The sequence below is a fragment of the Rhipicephalus sanguineus genome, chromosome 10 (genome assembly GCF_013339695.2).
Source record: "Rhipicephalus sanguineus isolate Rsan-2018 chromosome 10, BIME_Rsan_1.4, whole genome shotgun sequence".
NCBI classification, from domain to species: domain Eukaryota; kingdom Metazoa; phylum Arthropoda; class Arachnida; order Ixodida; family Ixodidae; genus Rhipicephalus; species Rhipicephalus sanguineus.
The window spans coordinates 67010597-67038100 of NC_051185.1; the positions used below are offsets into that span (position 1 = coordinate 67010597).

At 46.3% G+C, this 27504-nt stretch overlaps 2 protein-coding genes across 7 annotated transcripts in view; one reads left to right on the forward strand and one right to left on the reverse strand.

Moving 5' to 3' along the window:
* The window catches only part of LOC119372051 (axotactin), a 241583-nt gene that overhangs the window by 104271 nt on the left and 109808 nt on the right, over window positions 1-27504 (reverse strand). For all 6 annotated transcript variants that reach the window (XM_049419694.1, XM_037642504.2, XM_049419696.1 and 3 more), the window contains exons 2-8: window positions 14414-14466; window positions 10542-10885; window positions 7747-7910; window positions 5341-5511; window positions 3309-3575; window positions 1852-1958; window positions 307-464 (exon numbers count right to left, since the gene is read on the reverse strand). In XM_049419694.1, coding sequence (XP_049275651.1) covers window positions 307-464; window positions 1852-1958; window positions 3309-3575; window positions 5341-5511; window positions 7747-7910; window positions 10542-10864 — 1190 coding nt within the window. In that variant the 5' untranslated portion in view covers window positions 10865-10885; window positions 14414-14466. The remainder of the gene's footprint in view (window positions 1-306; window positions 465-1851; window positions 1959-3308; window positions 3576-5340; window positions 5512-7746; window positions 7911-10541; window positions 10886-14413; window positions 14467-27504) is intronic.
* LOC119406461 (protein roadkill) lies at window positions 19134-19883 on the forward strand. Its single transcript, XM_037673208.1, has one exon. It carries the CDS (start codon window positions 19134-19136, stop codon window positions 19881-19883), a length of 750 nt encoding a protein of 249 aa, XP_037529136.1.

The following is a 27504-nucleotide window of genomic DNA, read 5'->3' on the forward strand; positions in this document are numbered from 1 at the left end:
TTTTGTGTCAATACTCCTTTTAGACAAAAAGGCTGGGCTTTGCAGATACTGCATAGAGCGTATTGTTTTCAGACCTCACTATACTAATTTTCAAGCTGGATTATTTAGAAAGGCGGACTATGAATAATCAATATGCGTATTTTGCTGAATAAATAATGTATAACTAGGCTTTCAAAGAAATTAATCTGCACTCAGAAACAGACAGAGCAAACTGGCTCTACTCATCACTCAGAACTACCAGGTCAAGCCTTGTTAAAAGGGAAAGAAAAGCTCGCCAATGCTAGCTGACTTTTTCTCGGTACTTACATCTCGTCGTGCAGATTCGAGCCCATGGTGACGTTCAGCAGTCCCCGGCCGAAGTCTATGCTGAAGAAGAGAGCGCCACCTCTTATGCTGGCCGCTACTGTGTTCTTAGGGTCGTGCTCACCCGTGGCCAGGAAAAGAACCGCTTCGGGAACGTATATCTGCAGATCAAAAACAACAATCGTACACATGCTTGCAGCATCGAAACAGGCGTGGTGGCGACATATAATATTCGGTGCGGTGTCATGCGCGCGTAGTGCGCTCGCTCTTAGAAAGAAAGCTTACGTGTAGTCTTTAGCTTGAATCTTGACTTTACCAAAGTGTAAATCGGATTTGAAGCACATCCTGTGGGTTTGCCCTCAGTTGCCCTCAGGTGTCTCGACATGGCCGCAAAATAGTTAATGAGGAGTAGTGGGAGACCATACTGCTTAGTTCGGATCCGGAAGAGCAACTCTGGGCCGTCCAGCTGGCTGAAAACGCCGCCAAGGCCCAATGGCTACTGGCCGCTGTTTAGGCGGGGGCCTGGTCCCCAAACAACTGGACCCAATAAAGTTATCTTTCTCTCTCTTTAAAGAAACACGCTAACTCTCTTCAGAAGATTCAAGCCTCCCAGTAATCTCCAAAGAGAGTACAATGACCTGCAAAAGAGTGTTAACGTGTATCTTTAAAGAAACTTACATATGTATGAGGCAAGTCAGGACTAACGAAAAAGAGGTACAGGTGATCGTTCTGTTCTTAGTGCTGATTTCAACGCTCGAACAAAAAATTCAGTGGCGCTTCAGAGGTAAATGCGAAAGGAATGCGTTCTGATGCCTTTAAACAGTTCTAATTACCTTCAATTACCATCACCAGCCAGCATTAGCCTAGATTAGTCGACACGAGCCAATAATGAGCGACAGTTACTTCTCATTATCCAATACTAGTGAACATTAGCCAGAGCTGGGAGTATGAGAGCGAATGCGGTAGGCTTCTGACAGAACGTTTCATACGGCCTCGGAAAAATTTTGTTCAGTTTTTCTCCTGGATATGCTAATGAATTGAAATTCGTCCCTAAAGCATTTTGAGGAATGCGCACGACTTAGAGGTCGACAAACGTTAGGGACTTTTTAGGTAGTGAGATTCGTATTGACCACTGCGAAATCGGGGTACCGGGTTGACCGTTACGTAAACGTGCGAGGCAGGGTTAGTGGCGCCGCCTGTCGGCGCATGCTTTCACCAAAAGGAACGTCAACTTACGGGTGCAATAACCAACCGTATATTTTGTCTAATCGCTAGTTTAAACAGTGTAACTACGCAGTCAGAATGGAATGTTAATCTATTTTTCATGGACAGGGACATGTCATTCCTAAAGAAGAACACCAGTGTAACTCGCAAGCGTGACTTAGGCATCGTAGCTGGGCAAAGCATCGCAAGATGCCGATACGGTTGTTGCTGCTACCGTCCACGTCTGCGGTGACCTGGTAACCCGTAAAACTTCGGTGTTGCGCTGACAGGAGAAATGATAGAAGCAATCTCCATGAGCGTAACAGTGAAACGAAAAGCACTTACTCTGAACATCATGCTGATTCTGTTGAAGTCTGAGTGGACCCGATCTTTCCAATCGTATATGCGGTACGTGATGTACGAGTTGCCCCTCAATGTCACCGTCGTCAGATCTTGATATCGAAAGGCAAGAAAAACAGAAAAGAATGAGAACTTGATTTACCTGGTAAAGCACTAACAGTTAAAAAAAAAAACTGTTATCACGTTCCAAGGATCACAGTCCTGTGATCCAGCACATGAAGTAGTATTCTATGCAATATTTCTGAATGCTACCACACAAGACACATCTGTTAAGTAATCGCACATAACAAAGCTGAAAAATAGCCATGTTCCTGCATGTATAAACACACACTAACTGGCACTCATCAGGTTACCCGTTATTCTACAAATGAATGGATATTAAATAATAAATCTAGTGAAACTTAAGACAATTTCTTTCCGGACGCAAGGTATTGTCACAGATAATATAAAAACGCTCACCGCATGATTATTTTAGAATACCAACGTGGTCTCCGTATACATTCCATATTCCCGTTTTCATAGCAATGTGCATCGAACAAGTAAAGTTAAAGGTTTTAAGTGGACACAGTTATTTCGGAACGAAATGAAAGAATTAATATGCACATTTGATTTACGGACGACAGAAAGATACGTATGTCTATCGACAGAGAATTTCGGAGTTTCTTGGGCGAATATGATTCAATATTGCCAGAGCAATTAAGAAAAAAAAAGCCTAACACATTTGCGCGATTCCAGCGTGCACTTTTTTTCGCTAAATGTAGCCCACAAATTTGTGTGCGCATTAGAATCGGGCTCAGAAGCGAAATCGGCATATTTTTTAAGCCGAAAGCCTTAGATGCTTCATGAAACGCGACAATTGACAAGCGTCTCGCGTCGGCTGCGTCAACACGAGTGATGCAAAAAAATCATCACGTGATAACGTCGCCATATAACGTCATCATGACGTCACATATCGCCACAATTAGTGACGTTATCGTGACGTCACGTGATGACGTCATCACGTGACATCGTAACTTGGTCAACGGTGGGCCGGTCACGGAGGCAGTGCAAAACCAGGTGAGGTGCCTCCGATCCAGGATGCAGTGGAAAGCCACGTTAGGTGCAGAAAGCTTTCGGAGGGTGGCGGGGCAGAATAAACAAATCGACTGAGAAGAAAAAGAAGATGGCTTTTGCCTTCCAGTCGTCTTTGGTGAGTGTAAGAGGGACCTTGTGAGTTTCTGTGTTAAATTTTCCACATGTCGCAGTTACCGCTGCGTTCCTACACTGCAGGCGCTTTGTTATCTTCTGGTCTCCTTCGTCTGGCTGCCTTGCTCCTAAAACCAGGTATGACTACCGAATAAATGTCACTATAGCCTAGCCTTCTGTTTTAGTAACTGCCCGTCAACGAAGCCGTTTTTTTTTTCTGCAGTCCTATGACGAAATGCACGAACAGTCAGTCTTACTGTCGTATCCGCACATGTGGTCCTCATAGTGGGTGCCGTAGCAGTCGCATCCGTAATAGCTGTAGTGGTTGACACAGCGACCACCGTTGAGGCAGAAGTCGTACTTGTCGCACAGGTCGACGCAGTCCCTCACCACGTCCTCCTCGATCGTGAGCGCGGCGTCGACGGCGCTGCCGTTCTCCAACCTGAAGCTGACTCGCCCCAGGCAGCCGAAGAAGCTGTCCGTGTTGTAGTGCATGTCCACGGAGGAGTTCTTCGGATCGATGGCTGCACCCCGCACAAGCAAAGAAAACAATTTAATCATTAGATTGAAATTAAATAAGGCAATGAAGGCAATGTTTGTTAAGTTTCAAGCTATTATCATCCTTATCATGGTCATCATCAGTCCGACTACGCGAAATGCAGAGCAAAGCCCTCTCCCAAGTTTCGCCAATCAACCCGGTCCTGCGCTTATTGCGACCACGTTAACCCCGCAAACTTCTTAATCTCATCTGCCCACCTAACTTTCTGCCTCCTTCTCGCGCACTTACCCTCTGTTAGAATCCAGTCAGTTACTCTTAATGACCAGCGGTCATCTTGCCCACGCGCTACATGCCCTGCAGATACCCATTTCTTCTTCTTGGTTTCGACTATGATGTCCTTAACACCCGTTTGTTCCCTGACCCACTCTGCTCTCTTCTCGCCCCTTAAGGTTACACCTATCATTTTCCTTTCTATGGATCGCTACATCGCCTTCAATTTAAGTTGAGTAGTCTTCGTAAGCCTCCAGGTTTCTGTCAAGTAAAGTGTATTGAGTTCTTACCAAAAAGAAAAAAAAAACTGCATACAGGTAAATATACAGAAGGAGGTCAGATAGCACAAGTCTGTTGGGGGACGTCATTTCAAAGGTTATCAATCAATAAAAGTAGGTGTTAACGACAGAACAGTACGACTGTTTTGTGATTACTATTTTTTGGTTTTACTACGGTTTTTTGTTTTACTATTGTTGTTTTTTTTCCTGGTATACTATTGAGTAGTATACCAGGGAACACCCGTGTTGTAATAGAGTAAGAAATTAAAGATAAAGCTAAACGATAACTATATCCATGATCAATATTTTAACTAAAAATTAATATAAATCTAGAATTAATATAAATCTGGTAGTTAAGTAAGCAAGGAGACTATTTCCTTACAACTAAAACTAATTGAAGAACAACGTTTGATAGCAGACGGTAATGAGTTCTAAGTAGATAAAGCAGAGAAGGAAATGGCCTATCCAGTGTTGTAACCGCACATAGCCCACATTAGCTGACATAAGCGAACACTAGTCATCGTTCAGAAAACACAAGCCGACATTGACTGACAGTGAGTCAAGGCTATCCAATATTAGTAGGGGTGTATAAACGGTGATTTTTATGGCTGGATCGAATACGAGTCAGACAGAGTCAGAAGCAAATCCAATCGAATAGTATACTTTTTCGAATACTGAACAGTCATTTTTACAACCATTATAAACGTTTCACACAATCTATGACCCATAATTTTAGAATTGTAATCAATTATAGATTATAGGGGAAATAAGCAGATTCCTTGAATGAACATAACTCTTAAGAGAACAGTACGAACCATGTAGGCAAAGCCGGCGCAATCGCAGCTGGCCACTCATGGCATTTTTGTTAGTGCGGTACTGTGCAACCGTTACGCCAACTTTGGTACATATACTTTCATGATTTTAAAGCACACATGAAGCGAGGACACTTTCTCGCGAAATAGCGATAAAAGCAACGTTGACGAGCAAGCCAAACGTAAAAAAAGGCGCCCGAAATGGGAATGGCGCTGGAAACTGACCACGTCAAGTTAGACCGAAATGTATATATGAACAAAACACAACTTTTAACCAACGAGTAAAATTTGCAAGCGAATTTACGTTCACGTATAGCTTTCGCCATATCTCCTTTCTGCAAAGACGAGCCAACTTGTCGCGAAACACAAAAAAAAGTTTCACGCAGAAAACACTGGCTCATAGCATGTTATCACTCCTCGAAACACTCACAGCCGAAGTAGAGGTAGGACGAGGTGGTCTCGGATCCGATGTCGTATCCTCCTCGATGCACCAACGACGACAGCTTGATGTTCAGATCCTCGTGGTCCACGCGCACTCGCATCTCGCCTTCGGAGGGCGTGACGCGCAGCGTCACCGTGTGCCATCGGTCCCGGGTCAGCCCTGCGATCGCGAGGACACAGCGCGAGACCAGTGAAACACCACATACCTTCAACTATAGCCTACGAGATCGCACGAGCTCGCAATGAGATGTCCCCGTCCACTCGCATTCGGGGACGATCACTTTCGGCGACAGTAACGCTTTGCGTGAGAGTATACCTTCTTGCATGTACAATGAATGAAATGGCTACAATCCCGCCATTCCTCAGCTAGCCAATCAGCTCGCACTGAAAGCGATATTGTGGCGATACCTCCATAAGTGGTTGCCTAAGAATACAGCCCCCGAGTTTAGAAACTTTCCGTGCTAATATGGCTGCCAGAGCGAACTCCACCGGCACCCGCGATCTCAGAGATAAAGCTGGGACCATAAGGCTTCCTCCAAGAAATTACGAGATCGAACTCTGGCGCTACGGTTGTTCAGTTAACTCCATCATACTGCGTAGTGCAGGGTCTTGTCTAACGTTCGTGTTTGTGCTTCAGACGTTCTTGCGGCGTATTCATTACGCTTTTTTAGTGATAAATCGACGCAGTCCATAGTTTTCCGAGCACACCAATTAGAACTGCCTAAAGCGATTAGGAAGTTCTTCCTGCATCCTTCCTACGCATCTTTATTCGTCCGCGTCTTGCTCTCGTACGTGAAATGAATGCCTAAAAGACCTTGCCAGGTTGCTGTGCCGAGAAAGAAACAGTTTGCCCTGCACTCGACAAAAACACCTACATTATGCACGTGGCAACAACTGAGACTCACTCAGTAGAAACACGCGATGTCTTTACCTCTTAGGATTCACCGCCATTACGCCAGGTTAAGGTCGTGGCACGTGCACGCTAGAATTACATTTGAACTAAGCGTGAAATGCGCGAGGACGGGACAAGAAGGGTAGCAAACACGAGCACAGTTCACTATGAGTGCGAGCAAGGACCAGCCCCATGTTTAAACATAGCAAGAAGCCCACCTTCACACCCTTCTTTAGAATTACCGTACATGGTTATCAAGTGGATCCAGAGTTGCGCATGTCTTTTTCACACGTCCCTAAATTCCCATTCGCCGAGCCCGCGCATACTCAACATTAACTTGCCGTAGAAACCATACCATATCTATTTCCTGCCATGCACTCCTTTTTCTAATGTGCGCGTGGCAAATTGTATGCGTATGTGCTGCATATTCTACATGTAACTTCATGCGGGAGCTTAACAGATACCTATAGACCAGAATTTTCATCGCTTGCAGGGGGCAGCCATCTTTTCTAAGGGGTTGATGATTACGTGGAACGGACGACTACGCTAGCATCCAGCCTGTTCTTATCACATGATGGCCGCCAGTGTTCGCTCGCCATCAGCAGTGACGTAACTATCCCGCAGCACCTATACGGGCCTCGCCGCCAGATGACAACTGGGGTCAAGATTATGTATGCTTGCTCTAAACGTGGGTGCGGGAGTAAAAATAGCCTGGTCTATAGGTTGAGCTTGGTTATTCTGGCAGTCGGCAGATAAACCTGAAAGCAGAAGTGCTTCCTCTTTCTGCCATTTGCCCGTGATCTAAGCATACGCTGCAGAGCCAAATATCATACCTTTCCGTCGCACAACAAAGGCCACACACTCACGCGTTCCCTTTCTTAATGTATCGCCCTGTACATAGCCCATGCGTGAACCTCAGGTGGCTTTACAGCACAATATTTGATCGCAAGACGGCTGACCACCGCTGATCGTTAAGTCCATTTAGAAGGCAACTGCAGCACTCGAGTGGCGGCGACATGACGTCAGGTGTTATGAAATCATTAACGCTCGTGAAGCCAGAGTTCACGAGCGATGTTCGAACAATTGCCACTGGTGGGGCGAGAAGTACAACATTGAAATGCTGACGCCCACATGACCACATGACGCCCTCTGGCAAAAATAGTGTTCCACGCTCGCCGCCTTGGCTACGAGTGGCGCTGGCTAACACTCCCAGTGATTACACGTACAGAAATACCTAACGAAGTAAATGGCGAAGCGCCTTCCATCGTACCTCCAATTGATAGGGCATCGGACCCATAATATCGTTCAGTTTAATTCATGTCACATAACGTCATAATTACCACGCTACAGTTAAGGACAACAATTAATGTCTCCTGTGTTTTCCTTTGGCCTAATTTTCTGTTGGATGCACTTGGTTGAAACATCACTGGAAGAGAACAACGATTTTGCCCGTACTGAAGACAGAATGGTGTCTTCATGAGGCACAACGGTGCATGAGCTCACCTTTCCCGACGTAGAAGATCTCGTTGCCCTCAGTGTTGAGGATGTGTATGATTTTGAGCCTGCCGTTCTCGAGCATGACATAGAGCTCGTAGTTTGGCACGCTGTCTAAGTCGGACGACTCCTCCAGCAGGTGGTAGAAGAGAAGTCCATGTGGCTTTTGGGTTCTACGAGGGCAAGATACACAAAAATAAACAAAAAACGCTGGTCGTTTAGTGCGACACTGATCGGAGCTTCGGGAAAAAGAAATCTCTACTGAAGCCTTCCAGGCTAACAGTGCCTTGGACACTAAAAAGCCTCAAACATGGGAAAGATGGGAGGAAGCCCTCCCCAACTTGACCCTCGAGGGCCAGCAAGCCCTCGTGGAAATAGCCACGGCGGCGGCCTTAGCAAGCGGAATCCCAGAATAAGGATCCGACCACCGTTCCTCTAATTCATTTTACCCTTTTCCTTTCAATAAAACGTTTCCGTCATCATCATCATCATCATCATCATCATCATCATCATCTATTGAAGTCATCATAAGTGCGTTCCAGGAGATCTTGCACATTAATCACGCAAACTGGCCCTGATTTCTTTTTCTTTTTTCCCCTTTTTCCGTCGTGTCCGAATTCTATTCTCGGTTTGTATTCAGTTGCATTATTGATGCTCCGTAATTGTGCAATCTGATACGCATTTCGACAGACAGTGTACCGATGCGCCTTCATTTTGCACGTTTTTTATTTTGTAAATATAATCATTAGATGTAGCATGTACTTGAAGCACGCTAACTTTCTACTTCCTACATCTTGAGCGTTCTGTTCCTCAGCGAATGTGTGGTGTGCATCACATCGTTTTATGATCTATCATATGCTTGTGTAAAGAGATATTTCTTTGCTAGCACAGAAACGAAAAACGGAGAGGTGTATGCAAACAGCAACACATCACATCACACGCAGAGCACAAGACATGAAGACAAGTGTCTGCTACCAAAGTCAATAGCAATTAGCACCGCCTTGTGATTCTCGCGCCTAGTTCGCTCATGACCATTCGGAAACACACGCACAAAAAAGAGTAACCTTTGTTAGAGCGAATCGTCTTTTTTTTTTCACGCACTGCGGGTTTCGCATGAGTAGACGAGACGATCTAACGTGCGGTGACGTGACACACATATTCGCGCGCGCGATTAACATCACCGTAGCCCATATGCACAGGGTAAACGTAAAAGAACGTAAAAAATTCCCAGGGTTCCTTATGCATTCGTCTATGGCGACTCGATGACGAGAGCCATCTTCTTCGCCTAGTCTACTTCTCAGTCTATTGCATTGTTCGTCCACCTCCAAACCCTGCAGCTTTCTGCACCTCATCCGCTGTTGCACTGCCGCCGGCATCGGCCCACCTTTTGACCAAGTGACTATGTCTTGTAATTACGTCATCATATGTCATGATGACGTCACAGATACCAAGGGCCTGTGACTACGCTATGACGTCACGTTTTCGCACATCGTGTGACTGGTCTAGGAATCTCGTATCTCGCAGGAAATGCAACCTTTTCCTTCCACACGAGAGAAACGCATAACGTAAAAAAGTACCCCGCTTGTATCCACCGCTGCCACACAAGAATGTACATTAAAAGGTTCGCGCTCTGACACATTCAGTTGCGATGTACACACGTGAGCTGCTGCTATCTTGGGTCGTCGAGAAGGAGCTGCACATCGTTAAAAGAGATAGTCGGAACGACTACCGAGGTTTCGGCTTATGTACTTCGTTTGTGGTTCTCGCAATCGAGTGTAGGTATAATATAATATTCGCTTCCATGTCCTTTGATGTCAACGAAAAAGTTTCAAACATAATCTGAAGGGTCCGAGAGATAAGGGACAGATTACCGCTTCCCCCGTATAGCAGATAGTACTTCGAACATATGTTCATCCCACCTCAGACTACACAAAAGAACAGCCCGATGCACAAATGTACACACCTAAATATTCAACGCAGAAATTTCGGCTACTACGTGATAGCTGGCATTCATTTTTTACAGCGCAAGAAGGGGGGGGGTACAAAATGAGAGCATTTACAAGACAAGCGCTGAACCAGCACTTCTTTCTCCAGCACCCGACGCTTTCTTAAGTCAGTTTGACCACTGACGCACGTCCGGAGAAGCTCAGTCAGTAGGTCCGCCTCCGTGTCCCATTCCTTGAACTGGCTACCTGTCTTTTGCCTTTTTTGCTTCGTTCGGAGTGGTGGCGACAAGCACGTTTCTTCAAGGACTGCCTTCGTTCCACTTGTGCCACAGACAACAAAAGGCGAAATACAGGTAGCCAGTTGAAGGAATGGCACACGCAGGTGGACCTACTGACTGAGTTTCTCTGATTGTGCATCAGACCGACTTTGTCGCAAAAAAGAAAGCGTCGAGTGCAGGAGGTAGAAGTGCTGGTCAGCGCTTGTCTTATAGCGTCTCTCTTTCTGTCCCGTCTATTTTCGCGCTGTAAAAATGAACGTATAGCAACTGGCCCGCATCTCGACCCTTCCACAGTGACAACTGAACTTAGAAATTTTACCAAGTGCGAAGCAACACTCTCACAAGGAAGAGAGGCCGTGCGTGAGTGTTACTCTTCCGTGTGTGAGTGTTGCTTTGCGCTTGGTAAAATGTATAACCCCTAAAAACGCACGAGCAACCCCCCCCCCCCCTTTCCTGAAATAAAATCCTGGCTACGCCTCTGCTTGGTAGACATTCCGTAACTGTTACTGATTAGAATAACAGAGAGCTGAGCTAGTTGGTAGTCTTACTGATCACGTGCCATTAACTGCGACAGACTCACTTGAACGAGAAGGTGACCTCCCTGGTCTGCTGCAGAGGCCAGAAGGTCGGCTCGACACGAAGGAACGACGTCTCCTTGAGGAAGGTGAACACCTGACTAGAGAGGAGCAGCTTGCGCTTGCTGCCACCGGGACCAGAAATGGAGGCGCCGTCCGCCGAACTGTTGCCGACGTCGTCGGCTCCTTCGCCGGACGACGAGGACGTGATGTCGTTGCCGTCGCCTTGCGACAGCGCACCTAACTCGGCCGACACCAGGTGGACGAGCCAGGCGGCCACGATGATCCGCGGCCACTTGTGACGTGACATCTTCGATATCCGGTGCATGGCTCTTGAAGCACCGACCCTCTGCGAAGATGCGATTGGTCGAGGGATTATTACAAATTAACTTTAAAAGCTGGTGCCATTGAGCTTGTTGGTACGCGATCATAGTAAAAAACACAAAGAAAAAACGGCGCTATAAAAGAACGACAAGAAGGAACAGCGCTGTCTACCAAGAAGTGCGTTTGTTCTTGCTTCGCATGTATACGCCTTCCGGAAAGGGAAAGACAGGAGGAGGAGGAAAATATTTCTTCTAACCCATGCGCAGGTGGCCAAACTAGTCCAAGAAAGTGCAACGCTCTACTGCGGAGATACTTAAGGTTCGTTTACACCAGCGCGCGACCAAGTTAGTCGCAAATGGTCGTTTTGGTCGCAAAGCGAATACTTTCGCTCAGTCGCTCGCTGCTAGATTTTTCAGTCGCGCGACTGCAGTCGCAAAGCTCTGAGCCAATCACGTGCGCAGGAACAGGACGTCAGCTTATTTTACGGGGCCATGGCAATGCGAGCTATATACGAGCAGACGTGAATTTTATGTAGCGACGTCGCACGCAGGTGTGAACATCGGTCGCTTTGCGTCGCTTTTTGACCGCCAGTCGCAAACGGTCGCGCGAACGGTGCTAGTCGCAGGTCTGAATGAGCCTTTAATCTCTTTCTGTGTTAGTGTGATTAATGGGGAGCTGACACATGATTATTGCGGTTCATGGGGAGCTTACACATGACCTATGCATGGGTTAGAAAAATCTTTTCCTTCTCCTTCTGTCTTTCCCTTTTCAGTAGGCGCATACATTCGTGAAACAAAAATAAACGCACTTGGTAGTCGGCGCAGGCCCTGTTTGGTCTCTCTTGTCATATTTATATTGCGCTGCGTTTTAAATGCGAAGCATTTCTTAGCGAACTTCTGCGACTTTGAGCGTATCTATCTATCTATCTATCTATCTATCTATCTATCTATCTATCTATCTATCTATCTATCTATCTATCTATCTATCTATCTATCTATCTATCTATCTATCTATCTATCTATCTATCTATCTATCTATCTATCTATCTATCTATCTATCTATCTATCTATCTATCTATCTATCTATCTATCTATCTATCTATCTATCTATCTATCTATCTATCTATCTATCTATCTATCTATCTATCTATCTATCTATCTATCTATCTATCTATCTATCTATCTATCTATCTATCTATCTATCTATCTATCTATCTATCTATCTATCTATCTATCTATCTATCTATCTATCTATCTATCTATCTATCTATCTATCTATCTATCTAGCCGCCTACGACTTTGTGCTCTCCTGACCGTTTCGTTAATCGGATGTATACCAAAATTGGTATGGAATAACATGACCGTATTACGAGCATAAATTACAGGTCATAACATGAAAATCATGACATGCATGTCATCAACAGTATGATTTACATTCCACGGCCTTGGGGCTCTTGCGGTCGTTCCGATAATTTAATAAATACCAAATTGGTATGGTGTGACAAGAGTTCATGACGAACATAATGACAGGTCCTGACTATCAATGATCAATCAAAAGGCGCGATTGAGCACAGTTTGTAAACGTCGAATGAGGGCCACAAAGTAAGTAATCCCTACCCAGGATTCATCATAAAATTATATATTGTATGAGCTACGGATTTCTTATGCCGGGAAATTTTCGGCCATATATATGATCGGCACCTCCAAGAGCTAAGGAGTAGCCGACTCCTTATCTGTGTGCCAACGTCTTCTTACATGACGTCATTAAAAAGAAGGCAAGGCGAGCAAATACGGACAAAACAGAGGGGAGCAAGACAACAAGAACGCCTACTATCGACTGAAAGGGCACACTGCGGCGGGAAAGAAAGTAGGCACAAATAAAACTTGGAATAATAGAAAACTGAGCGAGTTGGTGGGGATTCATTTTAAAAGACGGCTCATGCAAGCACGGACACAAGAGAGAAGCCAGAAAAACACAAACGCCGCACAAACACCAACAGAAGTGTTTGTGTTGTCCCGACTTTTATCTTGCGTACGCGTTTGAACGCCCCGTTTTTTAACAGACACAGGAGCTTATCTGCGCATGCGAAGCTGCGGTAGCGCCACTTGTCAGTCCGGCAACCATGGAGGTCTAAGCGAGAAATAAATGTTCAGGCATTTAAGTCCTCCTTTACGTAAGTTAATCGAAGGCTGGCTCACGCGCGTGATTCCACTACTATCGATATACCTGGCCTCAACCACTGCACGTGTTTCTTCATTTTGTGTTTGTATAATACTGCGAATTCATCGAATTTTGGCGTGGATTCGCACTCTCGACAGGCCGTCGCGGTGGTACACTTGTTACAGTGCTCGGCTGCTGACCAGAAAGACGCGCTTTCGATTCAGGCAGCGGCGCTCGCATTTCGATGGAGGCGTAATTGTAGAGGCCCGTGCACTGCTCGATGTCAGTGCGCGTTCAAGAACCCCAGGTGACCAGAAATTTCCGGAGCCCTCCACTACGGCGTGCCTCATAATCATATCGAGGTCTTGGCAAGTAAAACCCCATAAATTATTATCACTAGTGCTTTGAAGATAAGCTTCACATAGCGCATATTACCAACACGGCGCGCATGCGTGATGACTCTCTCGTTCTTTGGATCGTTTGTTGAGGAATGACAAAGCCGCGTATGAAATATGAGTTTACAAGGAGGCTACCATGTCGCGTCATGAAAATCGTAATAACTAACAACTCGAAGCGCGGAGACGCTTAATGCGGGCGAATGTGCCCGGTAAAGCCATTACGTGCTAGTGTAATTGGCACTTTTTGTGAGACTGCGGCTTCACTCCTTCGGTTGGTGTGTGTGTCAGTTTTTAGGGGCAATTTTGTATCAGAAAAGGTTGGGGGAAGTCGATGATGCTACAACCCTTCCATTCGCAATTAGTAATATTATTAATTGTTGGGGTTTTACGTCCCAAAACCATGCCATGATTATGAGAGAAGCCGTAGTGGAGGGCTCCGGAAATTTCGACCACCTGGGGTTCTTTAAGGTGAACCTAAATCTAAGCTTTGTAAGTAGCATTAGGTCGAATGAGGCAGTCCTTACGTTTTCATTTCTTTTCTTGCTTTCTTTTTTTTTTCTTGAGACAATCACGCAATGTAGCCCACGTTACAGATCTGCCGTCCCTTTGCCCATTTAAAATGCATACAAGTAATAATCACAAAAAGAAATATTACTCGTTAGAAGAAACTTTTACAGGCAAACTCCTGGGTTGCAAACACTTTTTTTTTTTTTTTGCTAGCAGGAAGGTCCCGCACAGAAAAAAGTTTGCGCAGCTTGCACTAAGGCGCGCAAGGGTGGGTCACAGCACAGCTGGCGGGAACGTTTCAGGTACTCTTGTTAACCCCCCCCCCTTAATATTGAACCCTACGCACGCCTTTGCCTTTCGTAATATACGCAATAGCATTTGCTGAAACGTCGGCTTGGTCTTGCGGTACCCGTGAATTTGTTTATCACAAACTTTTGCGGCAGGGCGTCAAATAAGGCAAAATGAGGAATGAAAACAGCTGGGCTCACCGATGGGCAAGCTTGGCGCTTGGGTCGCTGTGTGGACTACGCCATAGTTCCTCCTGAAATAAACGAAGAGCAATATAAGTTTCAGCTCCGTGGGCCGCTCTTGGTGGCCCCGCCTGATCATGGCCAATCTGCGCAACCTACTAAACTGAAACGCGGAGGGCAGCGGTCGCTAGAAGAAAAAAAAAATCACACGAACGTCGCGAAAGCCTTGGCCCTCTGTTTTGCCCTCAATGATTACTTGAATGCGGAAGAGTGCAAATAGACATGGGGTGACATTTGAGGACTTAGGAGTCAATGAATGTGTAGTCAAATAGTAAAAGGCAGTCGTAAGACATCGATCTTTACAAGTTTTAGCAAGTTATTGAACTACTCGGCTTCATCGCGAAATTGCTTAGAAAAAGAACAAAAAAAAAGAACATTTGCGGTCTTCAGGATCGACCCGTTGTATTGTACAGCCTGTAGAAAAAAAAACACTGTGCTTCGTTCAAAACGCGAGTTCTTATCGCGTAAAATTTTTGAAGTGAAAGACAAAGTATCATAAATTTTAGAAAGAGAATGTTTTGTCCCCGATTGTATTGCGCTTGACACATCTACTAAGTAGGAGGAAACAGAAAAAGGAGAAGGCAGGGAGGTTAACCAGACACACTTCCTGTTGGCTACCCTACACTGGGACATCGGGGAAGGGCAATAGAAAGATGAGAAATGGAGAGGAGGGAAGAGAGAGAAAAAAAAGGCAAATATTGAAGTATATACTGAGAATATGCGTGCCTTAATTTGGTTCTCGCTGTGCTTTGCCATATTTGCATCAGAACTGCGATTTTACAAGTAGAATGTTGTCCTGCCCTTGACATGGATACAAGACATGGATAAATAAGCAGTAAGTTCAGTTGCCCCATGTGAGGAAGGTAGCATGGTGCGAATGGGCGAGTCCCAAAGTTACCCAGTGAAGCAGAAAACGTTTCCTAGTACTTTTCCAGATCCTACGAATGGCTGTGCGAGGTGTTTTTATTTATTTATTTAAATATATTTAAAAAAAACATGGGACAGTAGCCTACATTACCTTCCCATGTTTCTTTTTCTTATATTAAAGTAATAAAAAAGGCACCTTGCAGATGACGAAATCGTCCATGACACATACCCGAAATTAGAGACGTACGTAGAATCTGGTGCTTACACGTACAGTGTCGTGGCACATTCGTTACCGTTGGTTCTTTCGTACCGTTAATAAAAATATTAACACACGCTTTTCTCCTCCACCCCCCCTCTATCTCTCTCTCTCTTTGACGAATCAGTGCAATCAGCAACTGCACTATTGACAGAGTACGGCATAGGGACCATGCTCTCGAAATGTCACATTTCTTCATAGCGGCAGGCCATTCCATAAGCAGCTCTGTCATTTAAAAACGAACAATAAGCTATTTTGTCGCTTTCAGCATCGAGAAGAAACACACGTTCAAACAACGATGTCAGTGCAACCACCCGCCGCCAACGCTGCGAAAGTTTCCGATACAACTGTCACTTTTAACACGTTGAAAGTTTTCAGGAACCCAACGTGCACCATGTTTGTTTTGGAAATAAAGAAATCTGGCAGTGACTTAACATAGAATTATTCTTCGCTTGCTTATACGTCTAACTGTTTCTACAAAACATCAGTGAGAGAAAGTTCATCGAGAGACAAGCGCACCCAAGGTGTTATTGGGCTATGCGAATACGGAATCACTAGCTGAAACAACTGTGGGAACCTTATTCAATCATATGGTAATTAGGTCATTCCCCGGCAGTAACATAAACAAACATGCAACCTGCAGTGCAGGTAGTTATATACAGTATACGTATATAGTTGCGTGAACGAGGTGGTAGCATCAAAATATGTAACGACGGTAGTGGATGTGTTGAAAGGCAATGCCCAGGGATGCGGAAATGTGCACATACACCTGGGTTCTCGAACACGCCGCCTGCGGACCTTTCGCTAGCGTCCGGCTGGCACGAGACTGTCTTCGTTGCACCTTTTTTTTTATTTTCTTAGTAAATATGTTTATGAGCTAAACAGGCGTGACTGGTCTGAAGGCAGAAAGTTGGACTAGTTGGTAACGTGGATAATAGGACATGTTTACTAGCGAAAAAGACTTGGACGAGAAGAAGGAGTACAGGACAACGCTAGCATGTGTTTCCCCGCTGCTGGAACCTTCTTCAATGTCCCGGCCCTTCTGGGAGACTAAATATTGCGACTGCAGCCCGCTAGCTGAGGTGAGTTTGAGACCCCTAACATACGTCATGGTTGGCATCGCACATCCCTCCCGAGATAGTTTGTTTCTTCAACAGTAGCGAACGTCTGAGTTCGCTCGTAGCCTTTGCAGGCGCACAAGAAAGTTCAACCTTTCTAGGCCTCCGGGATGCATATAGGCAGCAGAGCAGCGTGCCGGTAGATGGCGTAACCACAGAGTTTCCTACAATACTTACTAGAGGTAACCCTGGCGCTAGTGTCTATGGGAGCTGCAACGCATGGCGCTTCAGGCAGCATGAGAATGATGAGTAGTACACGGATTAGTCTAAACTTCGTTCTTTCGGCTCCGTTTGGCTCCGCGTCGCCTGCATCCGCTTTGTAGGAAGACGAAGTTCAGCAAAAGTCAGCAGTTCCACTTCACCACTTTAACCTTTTTAGGCTCACCAATTCAGATCTAGTCACGAAGTTCACAACGATTCATTCTTTTATCCGAAAGAAAACCAAAACACAACAATAAACAAAGCCACAATTGCGCTCGAAGCCGGCAAGTACGAAGACTAGGCAAATCCGTGTACTACTACCCATCATTCCCATGGTGGCTGAACGATCGTTGCGCCAGAGTCCCTTCTAGTTAATTTTGGGAAACTCTTTGGGCGTAACCCCTCTATCCCGATATTTCGCAACGCCAAACGTGCGGCTTCCGTTATGATGCAGCAATCTAGTTAATGCAGGCGGCCAGACGTGTTACGCAATGCGAGTGTGCTGCGTGTGCAGAGCAGCGCTTGCCCTTTGGGATAGGAATGCATGGCTACTGTGCTTTTCGTCGGTGCTTTCTGCGACGAAGACTCGCTTCAGCATTCGCTTGAGCGAGCTTAACCCTTTGTTGGACAGCAGTACATATACGTCCTCCTCGTTATATCACGTTCACTGGGCTATAGCTTCCCTAACAAAGTTTGGTATACAATATACTGCCCTACGTTTCTCTTCGCAGTCGCAGTTTCTCTTCTTTCACTCCCTATGTTCGAATTTTTTTTATTTTGTGAGGTACTTCCAAAGAAGAAGTAAATGCCTGGCGAGAAAAGTTTTCATTTCTCGGAACACATTTTGTGATGCTTGCACGTATACAGATAAACGGAACGCGTTTTATGAAAGGCAGTACAAATCACCTGGTGCAGATCAGGCTTAGCAGGACAGAAGCATGGGGGTTGTTCAGTTCATACTGCTTTTTTTTTCTAAAGATAAGAAAAACGGTGCACTGCTGCGGAAGCATTTGAATTATTCTAAAGATTGTCAGAAAACTCTAGCGACAGTGATGATAAGGAGTTCGAAAGCACTCAGGATGAAGTTTGGGAATTAGCACGTGATGAAGCCATCCGGAAGCCTTCCCCCCTCCCCACCTCTGGATTCGCCCGTGGTCTCACCTGATACAACTTTGCTCTTTGGGCTCACGCCTTGTAGATGCAAGGAAGCCACGCAGCCATATTCATGCGAAAACCAGCTTACGGATAAAGCGCGAAAAAATATTTCTTGCATAAAAACGCACCACTGGAGGAGCATGTGTCGGCGGGACGTTCAGCAGACGCTGAGCAGGCTGCGCAGTCTACATGCACGCATCTTGAAGGGAAGTCTCTATTTCCATTAACTAAAGAGTCCTTCAGGTTTTACAGTGCTGCACAGAACTGCTGAGATAGAGTATAACTTGATTTTTCGGGCTTTCGAGTGCTCGCTCCTTTCGTGCCACGCTCCCGCTGTACTTCGTCGTCGTCATCATCATCCCGGCATTCTTATCTGCAGTGTCTAAAGCATTGGAGCAATGACGTGTTTCCGGCTACCGAAACTTAGTCTCCCGCTAGCAGCAAACAAAATCACTGCCTTTAAGATTTGTGGCTGAGACTAAGGGGAATTCTCGCCTGAAGCGTGTGTTCGCAAAATAAACCTCCTTGGTATGCACACTACCTCTAAAGAACACCAACAAAACCGGCTGATTCTTAGCCTCTCTCCCGTAGTGGGTAAGAGTCACTATTGGAAGAAGAAGAAATGAAAACTGACTATAACGTTTATGCAATCAATGCGTTAAAGTCCATTGATGAGGTTCCACTTCCCTAATTAATGAATACGTGTTATATAATTTCAGTATTTGAATGCATTCATTCGCAATTGTGATTATTAGTGCGTCCGCACCCCACAATTCCTGCCCCCCCCCCCTCATTCTGGGAACACCTGGCATGCGCCATATCATGAAGGCTCATCATCATCGACGCTCTAGTTCTACGTGCAAAGAACGCCGCGTGGCCCGAGATCCAGCGCAGCTGACGCCGCTCGTGCAGCCGGGAACGTTTAGCCACAGGAGCCTGGTCACTGCCTTCAGCAACGTCGCCGCCAGCAGCCTTCGAGCGCCTGCAAGCAACCATTATGAACAGAGGACGCTGCCTAGAGTCGTCGCCGCTTCCTTCCCGCGCTACCGCAAGCAGTGATGCGTCGCCGGAGTCGACAAGCATGGCCGTCGTTCCCTGCCTGCTCACTCCGTCTCTCCAAGGCGAGGTCAACGCGCCCATGGCCGAAAACTGGTGCTGTGCTCAAGCGAAGGTGGTTGAGCTTTTATACACGCGGACGATCAACCACACCAAATGCTCAACATTTTCTGTGAGATCCAATAGCGACCTCAAAGGGTCTCTAAAGGTGAACGCTAACCGGCTGGACGTGGATAACAAGAACAACTTGCCTCTATACCTGCTGCTCGTGTCCAGAGAAGACAGCGAGTTCTTTTTCAAGTTAGACTCTAGCTCCAACGTCAGCCGAGAAGAGGCCAAAATAACGAATAGTCACGGGGCGTTCCACTTCTTGCCAGAAAAGAATTCAAGCTTCGAGAAACTTATAGGAACATGCATCGTGCTTGACAAGGCCAGTGAGCTCCTTCCAGACGACAAGCTTACCATCTACTTCGAGGTGAACGTTCTTGAGAACGCTAACCTCTCCGAGCCCAGTAGCGTTGTCCGGTTCAAGGTCCCCGAATGCCGGTTGTCCAACGACCATAGAAATCTCTCTGAAGGCCACCCGCTTAGCGAAAGGCAGTCAACAATGTTTGAGTACGAGACGGAAGAGAAGCGGCTTGTGTCCAGCAACAAGAGTGAGTTCCACGCAATGTTGAAGTGCTCCATCCTCAACGCCAACCGAGAAGAGATTGAAATCGTGGAGAGTCACGAGACTAAGGGGAATTCTCGCCTGAAGCGTGTGTTCGCAAAATAAACCTCCTTGGTATGCACACTACCTCTAAAGAACACCAACAAAACCGGCTGATTCTTAGCCTCTCTCCCGTAGTGGGTAAGAGTCACTATTGGAAGAAGAAGAAATGAAAACTGACTATAACGTTTATGCAATCAATGCGTTAAAGTCCATTGATGAGGTTCCACTTCCCTAATTAATGAATACGTGTTATATAATTTCAGTATTTGAATGCATTCATTCGCAATTGTGATTATTAGTGCGTCCGCACCCCACAATTCCTGCCCCCCCCCCTCATTCTGGGAACACCTGGCATGCGCCATATCATGAAGGCTCATCATCATCGACGCTCTAGTTCTACGTGCAAAGAACGCCGCGTGGCCCGAGATCCAGCGCAGCTGACGCCGCTCGTGCAGCCGGGAACGTTTAGCCACAGCAGCCTGGTCACTGCCTTCAGCAACGTCGCCGCCAGCAGCCTTCGAGCGCCTGCAAGCAACCATTATGAACAGAGGACGCTGCCTAGAGTCGTCGCCGCTTCCTTCCCGCGCTACCGCAAGCAGTGATGCGTCGCCGGAGTCGACAAGCATGGCCGTCGTTCCCTGCCTGCTCACTCCGTCTCTCCAAGGCGAGGTCAACGCGCCCATGGCCGAAAACTGGTGCTGTGCTCAAGCGAAGGTGGTTGAGCTTTTATACACGCGGACGATCAACCACACCAAATGCTCAACATTTTCTGTGAGATCCAATAGCGACCTCAAAGGGTCTCTAAAGGTGAACGCTAACCGGCTGGACGTGGATAACAAGAACAACTTGCCTCTATACCTGCTGCTCGTGTCCAGAGAAGACAGCGAGTTCTTTTTCAAGTTAGACTCTAGCTCCAACGTCAGCCGAGAAGAGGCCAAAATAACGAATAGTCACGGGGCGTTCCACTTCTTGCCAGAAAAGAATTCAAGCTTCGAGAAACTTATAGGAACATGCATCGTGCTTGACAAGGCCAGTGAGCTCCTTCCAGACGACAAGCTTACCATCTACTTCGAGGTGAACGTTCTTGAGAACGCTAACCTCTCCGAGCCCAGTAGCGTTGTCCGGTTCAAGGTCCCCGAATGCCGGTTGTCCAACGACCATAGAAATTTCTCTGAAGGCCACCCGCTTAGCGAAAGGCAGTCAACAATGTTTGAGTACGAGACGGAAGAGAAGCGGCTTGTGTCCAGCAACAAGAGTGAGTTCCACGCAATGTTGAAGTGCTCCATCCTCAACGCCAACCGAGAAGAGATTGAAATCGTGGAGAGTCACGAGGCATTCTTATTTATTCCAGAAAATGACTGGGGCTTCGAGAAGTTTCTTCCAATGACCACCTTGCTCGACAAGACCAATCCAGAGGACAAACTTACCATCTACTGCGAGGTGCGCTTTTTTGCGAGCTCTACGAACATCTCCGGGAACTTCTCCCAGGTCAAGATCGCCGGTTGGCGGTTCTCTGAAGACTTCGGAATTCACTGTGAGAGCCGCCAGCTCAGAGGTGTCATTGTGAGCGCTAATGGCCAGCATTTCCAGGCGGCACACAAGGTTATTCTTTCAGTAACGCCGCCTGTACTTGCAGTGATGTTCGAGAACGAGATGAAAGCCAAGCAGAGCCAAGTAGAGATCGCAGATATGAACCACGAGGCACTGCACGAAATGCTAATTGTCTACACCGGTCAAGCACGCAATCTTGACAGCATGACGGGTGATCTTCTGGTTGCCGCGGACAAGTACACCCTGGAACGCTTAAAAATCACGCGAGAACAGGACCTACGCTTGAGGCTGTCGGCCGAAACAACAGCTGAGGTGCTCGTTCTGGCTGACGCGCACGACGCCGACCCACTAAACGTGCCGTGTTATTGAATGAATGTAACAGCGACTGCGGGCTTGAAGATAATGGTCCACCGGCAGCCGTGCCTAATCGTCGAGGTCCTCAGGCATCGGTAACCTACCAGACCCCTCCCACAAGGCCACCCCGCAAAAGCGCGAACTAGTTCTAGACATTGCGACCCAACACTTCTACCTGACTGCACTATGTGTTGGGGAGAAACGTTTCATACCTTTTTGTGGGGCACTTATCGCATCGGTGCATTTGATAACCTCATATGTTAAAGGTCCATATTGTAGATACACGTTCTGACGTTAAAATGTTGTCGATCACCGCGACGAGACGACGACGACGACGACTACATTAATCTTACGATGAATGATGAAAATTTAAATCAAGTGCAATTAATAAAGTTATTCACGTTCGAATTTCTAGTAACGCTGTTTTTTTAACAAGCATTGCTATTGAAGTACGCCACGTTAACTGTTAATTCTATGTTGGGTCCGGCGCTACTTATTTTTGGAGGTGAAAAGCACATGTCAGCTCAGCCCGGATAAAAAAATCACGCCATATCCACGAAGTGAATGATGATGAGTGGGCGAAGCTCCGGAGGTAATCTGGTAAACCGCCAATCCCCGTAAATTTTGCCCAGTCGATCATCATACAAAGACCTGACACACAAACGCGGGGGTCCTCATATATGACGTTAAGCTCAGGGGAACGTTTATTGTCGACGTTGCCGTTTTGTCTTTCGAGGGCGAGAGCGCCTTTACGATTGTTTTCATTCATGGCAGAAAGAGAATGTGTGGTCTGCAACACGCTTATTCTTCATGGTCATCAGTCCTCATCATCATGGAACGCGCTTATACTCCATGGTCATCAGCGTCATCGTCATCGTTATCACGTGTAGTGGGTACATTCCACTATACTGGAACGCGCTTATTCTTCATGGTCATCAGTGGTTATCGTCATCTTTATCACATGGCGTGGATACATCCCACTATGCTTGGCTACATACTACATACTACAAAGGAGGAACAGGCCCACACCCTGAGGAGCTTCGCCCCTAAAACATTTTGAATGTGAGCCGTCCGTGTTGTGTTCTAGTTTTCGCCTGTGTGCACCTCTGCAGCGCATCATTACCCTCAGCGTGGGTACAAGTCACTGTAGTCTTAAGTTGTGGCCGACTTTAGGCGGAACCTATACGCCATTCTTACGTTGTCGCTTACTCGCGAATTGGCACGCTCAGCTCAGCGACGTGAGACGCGCCCACCGACGCCGCTATCATATCGTCTCTCGCACCGATGTATGTCCCAGCTCTTGCAGCGACGACGGCTGCTGTTACCAGCGGGGAGCCACTCGCTCGATCGCATCCGTGCGCAATCGTGCGTGAAACCGGATCACGGAACGGCGAGCGCCGTGCATGCGATATGTGCAACGTTCCCGGCATGCGGCATGTGCTGTGTATATCAAGCCGGCCTGCAGCAGCAATGACATAGTTCGCTGCAGCACTGTGGGTGCAACAACGCCAGCATCGAACACACGCCCAATCGAAATGGTCTCACAGCGTATAAGTTACTTTGGAGAAGCATTCTCTGGCATTTTAGGCCTTAGCTAAGGAATATATCGCAGTGACCCCTCCCCGCCCGCATACACGTGCAAGTGTATGCAACGGCGCGCAGTAAGTGTCGTGGTAGTTTATGTGGTTACGGCGCAGCATCGTGGTGAAAACGAGGTCGTGGATTCGACGCGAGGGCAGCGGCCACTGTGCTTTGTGTAAAGGTAATGTTGACTCTGAGGCATACGTGTACGAGCCAATATTACGTCATAGGGTCGCGAGCAGAAAATGGTGGAAATGAAAGTATACGTGCGCTATTTAGCCCTGCATTGTCGATTTTCGATTGGTGAACACTGTGCAATCGAAACCCCTCAGAAACCTACTATATGGCATTCCTCATAGCTTATCCTGCTGCTTTGAATAGCTCGTTATGCGGACTATTGTGAACAGAAGCAGCCGGTGTGCCGAGGGGCGATAAGATGGCTAACAAAAAAATAACAGTGAACGTGGAAATGTTTGCGTTTCTTCGGTATTTATTTACACTGTGCTGCACTAACGTTCAGCAGGACAATTACTGAACACGAAAATCTGGTGAACCACAAGCACAAGAGGCACAGCGAAAAGAGATCAACAATAATAAGCCTGCGCAAGTATGTTCTTTCACTTATGCTGCTCACAATTCGCAACTTGCGCTTTAGCTGGTCACACATGCCAGCACCTGTACATCACTTGTCAGGAAATGCTTCGCAATAAAAGGTCAGAATAAAAGGTCAATAAAACAGCCCCAAAACTGCGACCTCTCATTAGCGACAATACTTCTGATATTCTGAGAAGCCGAACGCATACACTCTCAAACCGGGGCGGTGGTTTAAGCTTTTCATCGCGAACACATACCATAGAAGAGCAGCGCATTTCTGGGCTTTACAAATAGTGTAACAATGCACATCATGTATTTGAACTAGGAAGGTGACTGTACCCGCCAGCAAACAAATGCGCTCATTGGTAGCATAGTAGGCCATAATTTGAACTCACCCTTTAAATAAAAAACGACATATTCTAAGCTATCTCTAAAATTATTCTAAAAGCCTTGAGAAAATGTCACAGCAGTGGAAAAGCTGAAAGAAGCCGTATACGTTCAAACAGGTGTCTCATTGTGCGCATGCGTGCACGGAAAAGCTGTGGCATTCAGTGGTGGTCTGGACACTTCGTGCTCGGAAATTATTTATACGCCTACGCCCGCTCTCTTTTGTTTGTTTTGTTCAGCTTTAGAAACGTGCATGCGTACCGCGGGGCCGTTATTTTCGGGGGCGTTATAACTTATATGGACGGGACCTGACACAATTTTTTCTTTTTTTTTTCTTTCATATCGCTCTGTTGCGTTCCACGTTGATTTATTGGCGAATGCACTTTATTCTGAAAATGAAAAAGGGAGAAAATATTGCCGCTAATGACGACATGCCCATAAAAACGTTGGTGATTTCGCTATGAAATCACTCTTTCGATTGTGAAATAAAGCGACACTCGATCGGGATCGTACGCCTCGGTGACTTGTTGTAGTCTGCACCAAAAATATCTACTTTGCATGTACATATATATGAAACTACTCCATGATGCTATTACGGAAGATGACTAAAAGGAATATCTTTCTTTTTTTACCTGAAAAACTAGTCGTGATACACAAAGAAGTCGAAATCAATTTAGGGCACCATATTTGCGAAAGAATAGAGATATTTAGTGCCGGGGACTCCTAGCCGTTGGGACACCGCGCTCTTGCGTTCTGTTGTACTGTTCGGGCTTTCTTGTGTTCGCCAGCCGCCCCAGGAGAGTGCAAAAGAACGCAAGCCAATTGGCTGGTCCCAGCACTAGAACTCTCTAATATCTACTGATAGGCCCCATGAATTTCGTTGGTCGCCTTATTGAGATTTCTGCTGACGATAACCAAGCTGTATAACGAATACGTACTTCAGATAAGTTACGAAGGTAAGAGAACCCGGCTTGTCGAACACAGCAACATACATAGAGACATTGCATAATCGAGATGTTTAGAAGACACGGACAGAACGGAAAAGACGGACAGGAACTCAATTACTTGGGAAAACGATCGAGGGATAGAAAAGTGTCATACACTGACGATTTCAGGGAGGCCACAACTCTCTCGGCTGTCTAATCTCGCGGGTGACGTTAATCATAACGACTGACGACGATTAAAATCACGGGCCATATCGTCCTCCCGGATGCGAAAGAACACCTTCGAATCATATTTCCATGTTCATTGTGTAGATGTTACAGGCATCGCTGAACGCTTTTTATTACGGATGCACTTAGAAAGCCTTCAGTTCCCTCATTTATCATCAACAGGGATTTTTTTTTTTAAATGCACTTGATATCAGCACTCAGAGTTTACAAACACTGGTAAAGTTCAGTCGCGCTTAAAAAGTGCAACAGGGCTTTTGTGGCCTTGTGCAGTCCAAACTAGCTTTCCTGTTTTTTAGCAGCCAAGCTGTTTAAGATCGGAACAAAAATTATTATCATCATAAAACGGCACGCGCTCTCTTCTTCTTCTTCTTCGTCCTCTTCTTCACCTTCTGCTTAGCTCCCAGAACACCGATTTGTCCAATGTGGGATGCAATAACGCATATGGGCGAGAGAACGAATACAGAGAGAGGGGGGGGGGGGGGAGAAAGAGAAAGAGAGAATAAAGAAAAAGAAATGAAAGAGAGACGGAAAGGAAAAGAATGACAGAAAGAGAGAGAGAATCAAAGGAAGAGAGCAAAACAAATAGAGACACAGAAAGACATAGAAGGAAACAGGAAGCGAGAAATAGAAAGAAATAGATAGAGAGAAAGAAAGAAATAGAAATAGAGACAAAAAATACATAGAAAAAACAGAGAGAAGAGAGACAGACAAAGAAACAGAGGACGAAAGAAAGAGAAAAATAAAGAGAAACGAGGTAGGCCGTCCAGCTCCGCACTTCCTTCGGGCTTGGCACTACACGCGCGAAGCTGCCTTATATTTTTGCAAAATCGAGAGCCTAGCCAAAAGACTTGTCAAGATCGTGCTAGATATAAGCCTCGCAAACACTACTAGACATCACCAGAGCCATTGTCACAGTTTCTTCCTCCGGTTGATTGTCATCGATGGCAGGGCGATGGGAGGAGTGTGTGTGCGCGTGTAGTGCAATAAGACCGAACATAATAAAGCTTCATAATGGTTCCACTGCAGGCCGAAGCTACAACGGGATAAAAGCTACACACACACGCACTCCGGTGGAGTTTGATATGCGTCCAGGTTGTTATCTTCAACGATGGACTCGGGCTTCACTTTTTCGCTCAGCACGTTGTCCCTACGGGCACGAAGCCGGGTAGCTGAAGCAGTTAAGGAGCTATATAGCGTTCAAAAAAGAAAAAAAAAAGCTGGAGCTGTACGCGTTACACATCCGGCTGTCCCTATTAACCACGAGAGTAGAGTTACTGTGTATGCTACCTTTAGGTAGCAGAGTTGCGCATAGGTCCGGCTAGCAACCACAGCTATGCGGTGAAGTCGCACTTTGTTTTTGCAGGCGACATGCCTACCGTGTCGCCGATTAACATGTCAGGCGTGTCGATGACCGGCGATAAACATTGGCTGTCGATGACAAGTGTTAATTCAGTTCGCTGCCGCGGTGGCGTCGAGAAATACAAGAATTGGCCCGAGCGTCAGCTTCTCCTCAATGCGTGGTTGCAAGCGGCGTTTGGAAGACAGATGCACAACTCTGCTACCTAAAGGTAGCATATACAGTAACTCTACACGAGAGGTTCGGGCGGCGCCGCCTGGCGGGAGTCGTAGACGCCGTCACGGTACGGACTCTCTTCAACGCCCGCCGTGGCGCGCCTACATTACACGCGCTCGCTTCGTACGTTGTTCCGCTGCTGGTATTAGACAGCGACGCTGTCAAGCTTTTAGTTATGCCGCGTGGCGTGAACAAATTCAGTCCAGCTTGCCTTTATCATGACGAGCCTAGATAAGCCAAGGTAAGTATAACCAATACAAGATAAGCTTAATATTGTCTAATTAAGGCGAACCTAATTAAGCCTAGCCCGGCATACATTTGCCATGTAAAGCAAAATTAAGCCAAAGTATAACCGAAACTAATTAAACATAGTAGCGCGTAATTAGGACTAATTAAATTCAATTAAGTTAGCGAATTCAAGTTCAAAGTGATACTATACTAGCGTCCAAGTCGAGTCTAATTAAGCTTAGTC

What these genes read in the sequence shown, in the direction of transcription:
- LOC119406461 (XM_037673208.1), top strand. Translation starts at nt 19,134, where the DNA reads ATGGCCGTCGTTCCCTGCCTGCTCACTCCGTCTCTCCAAGGCGAGGTC.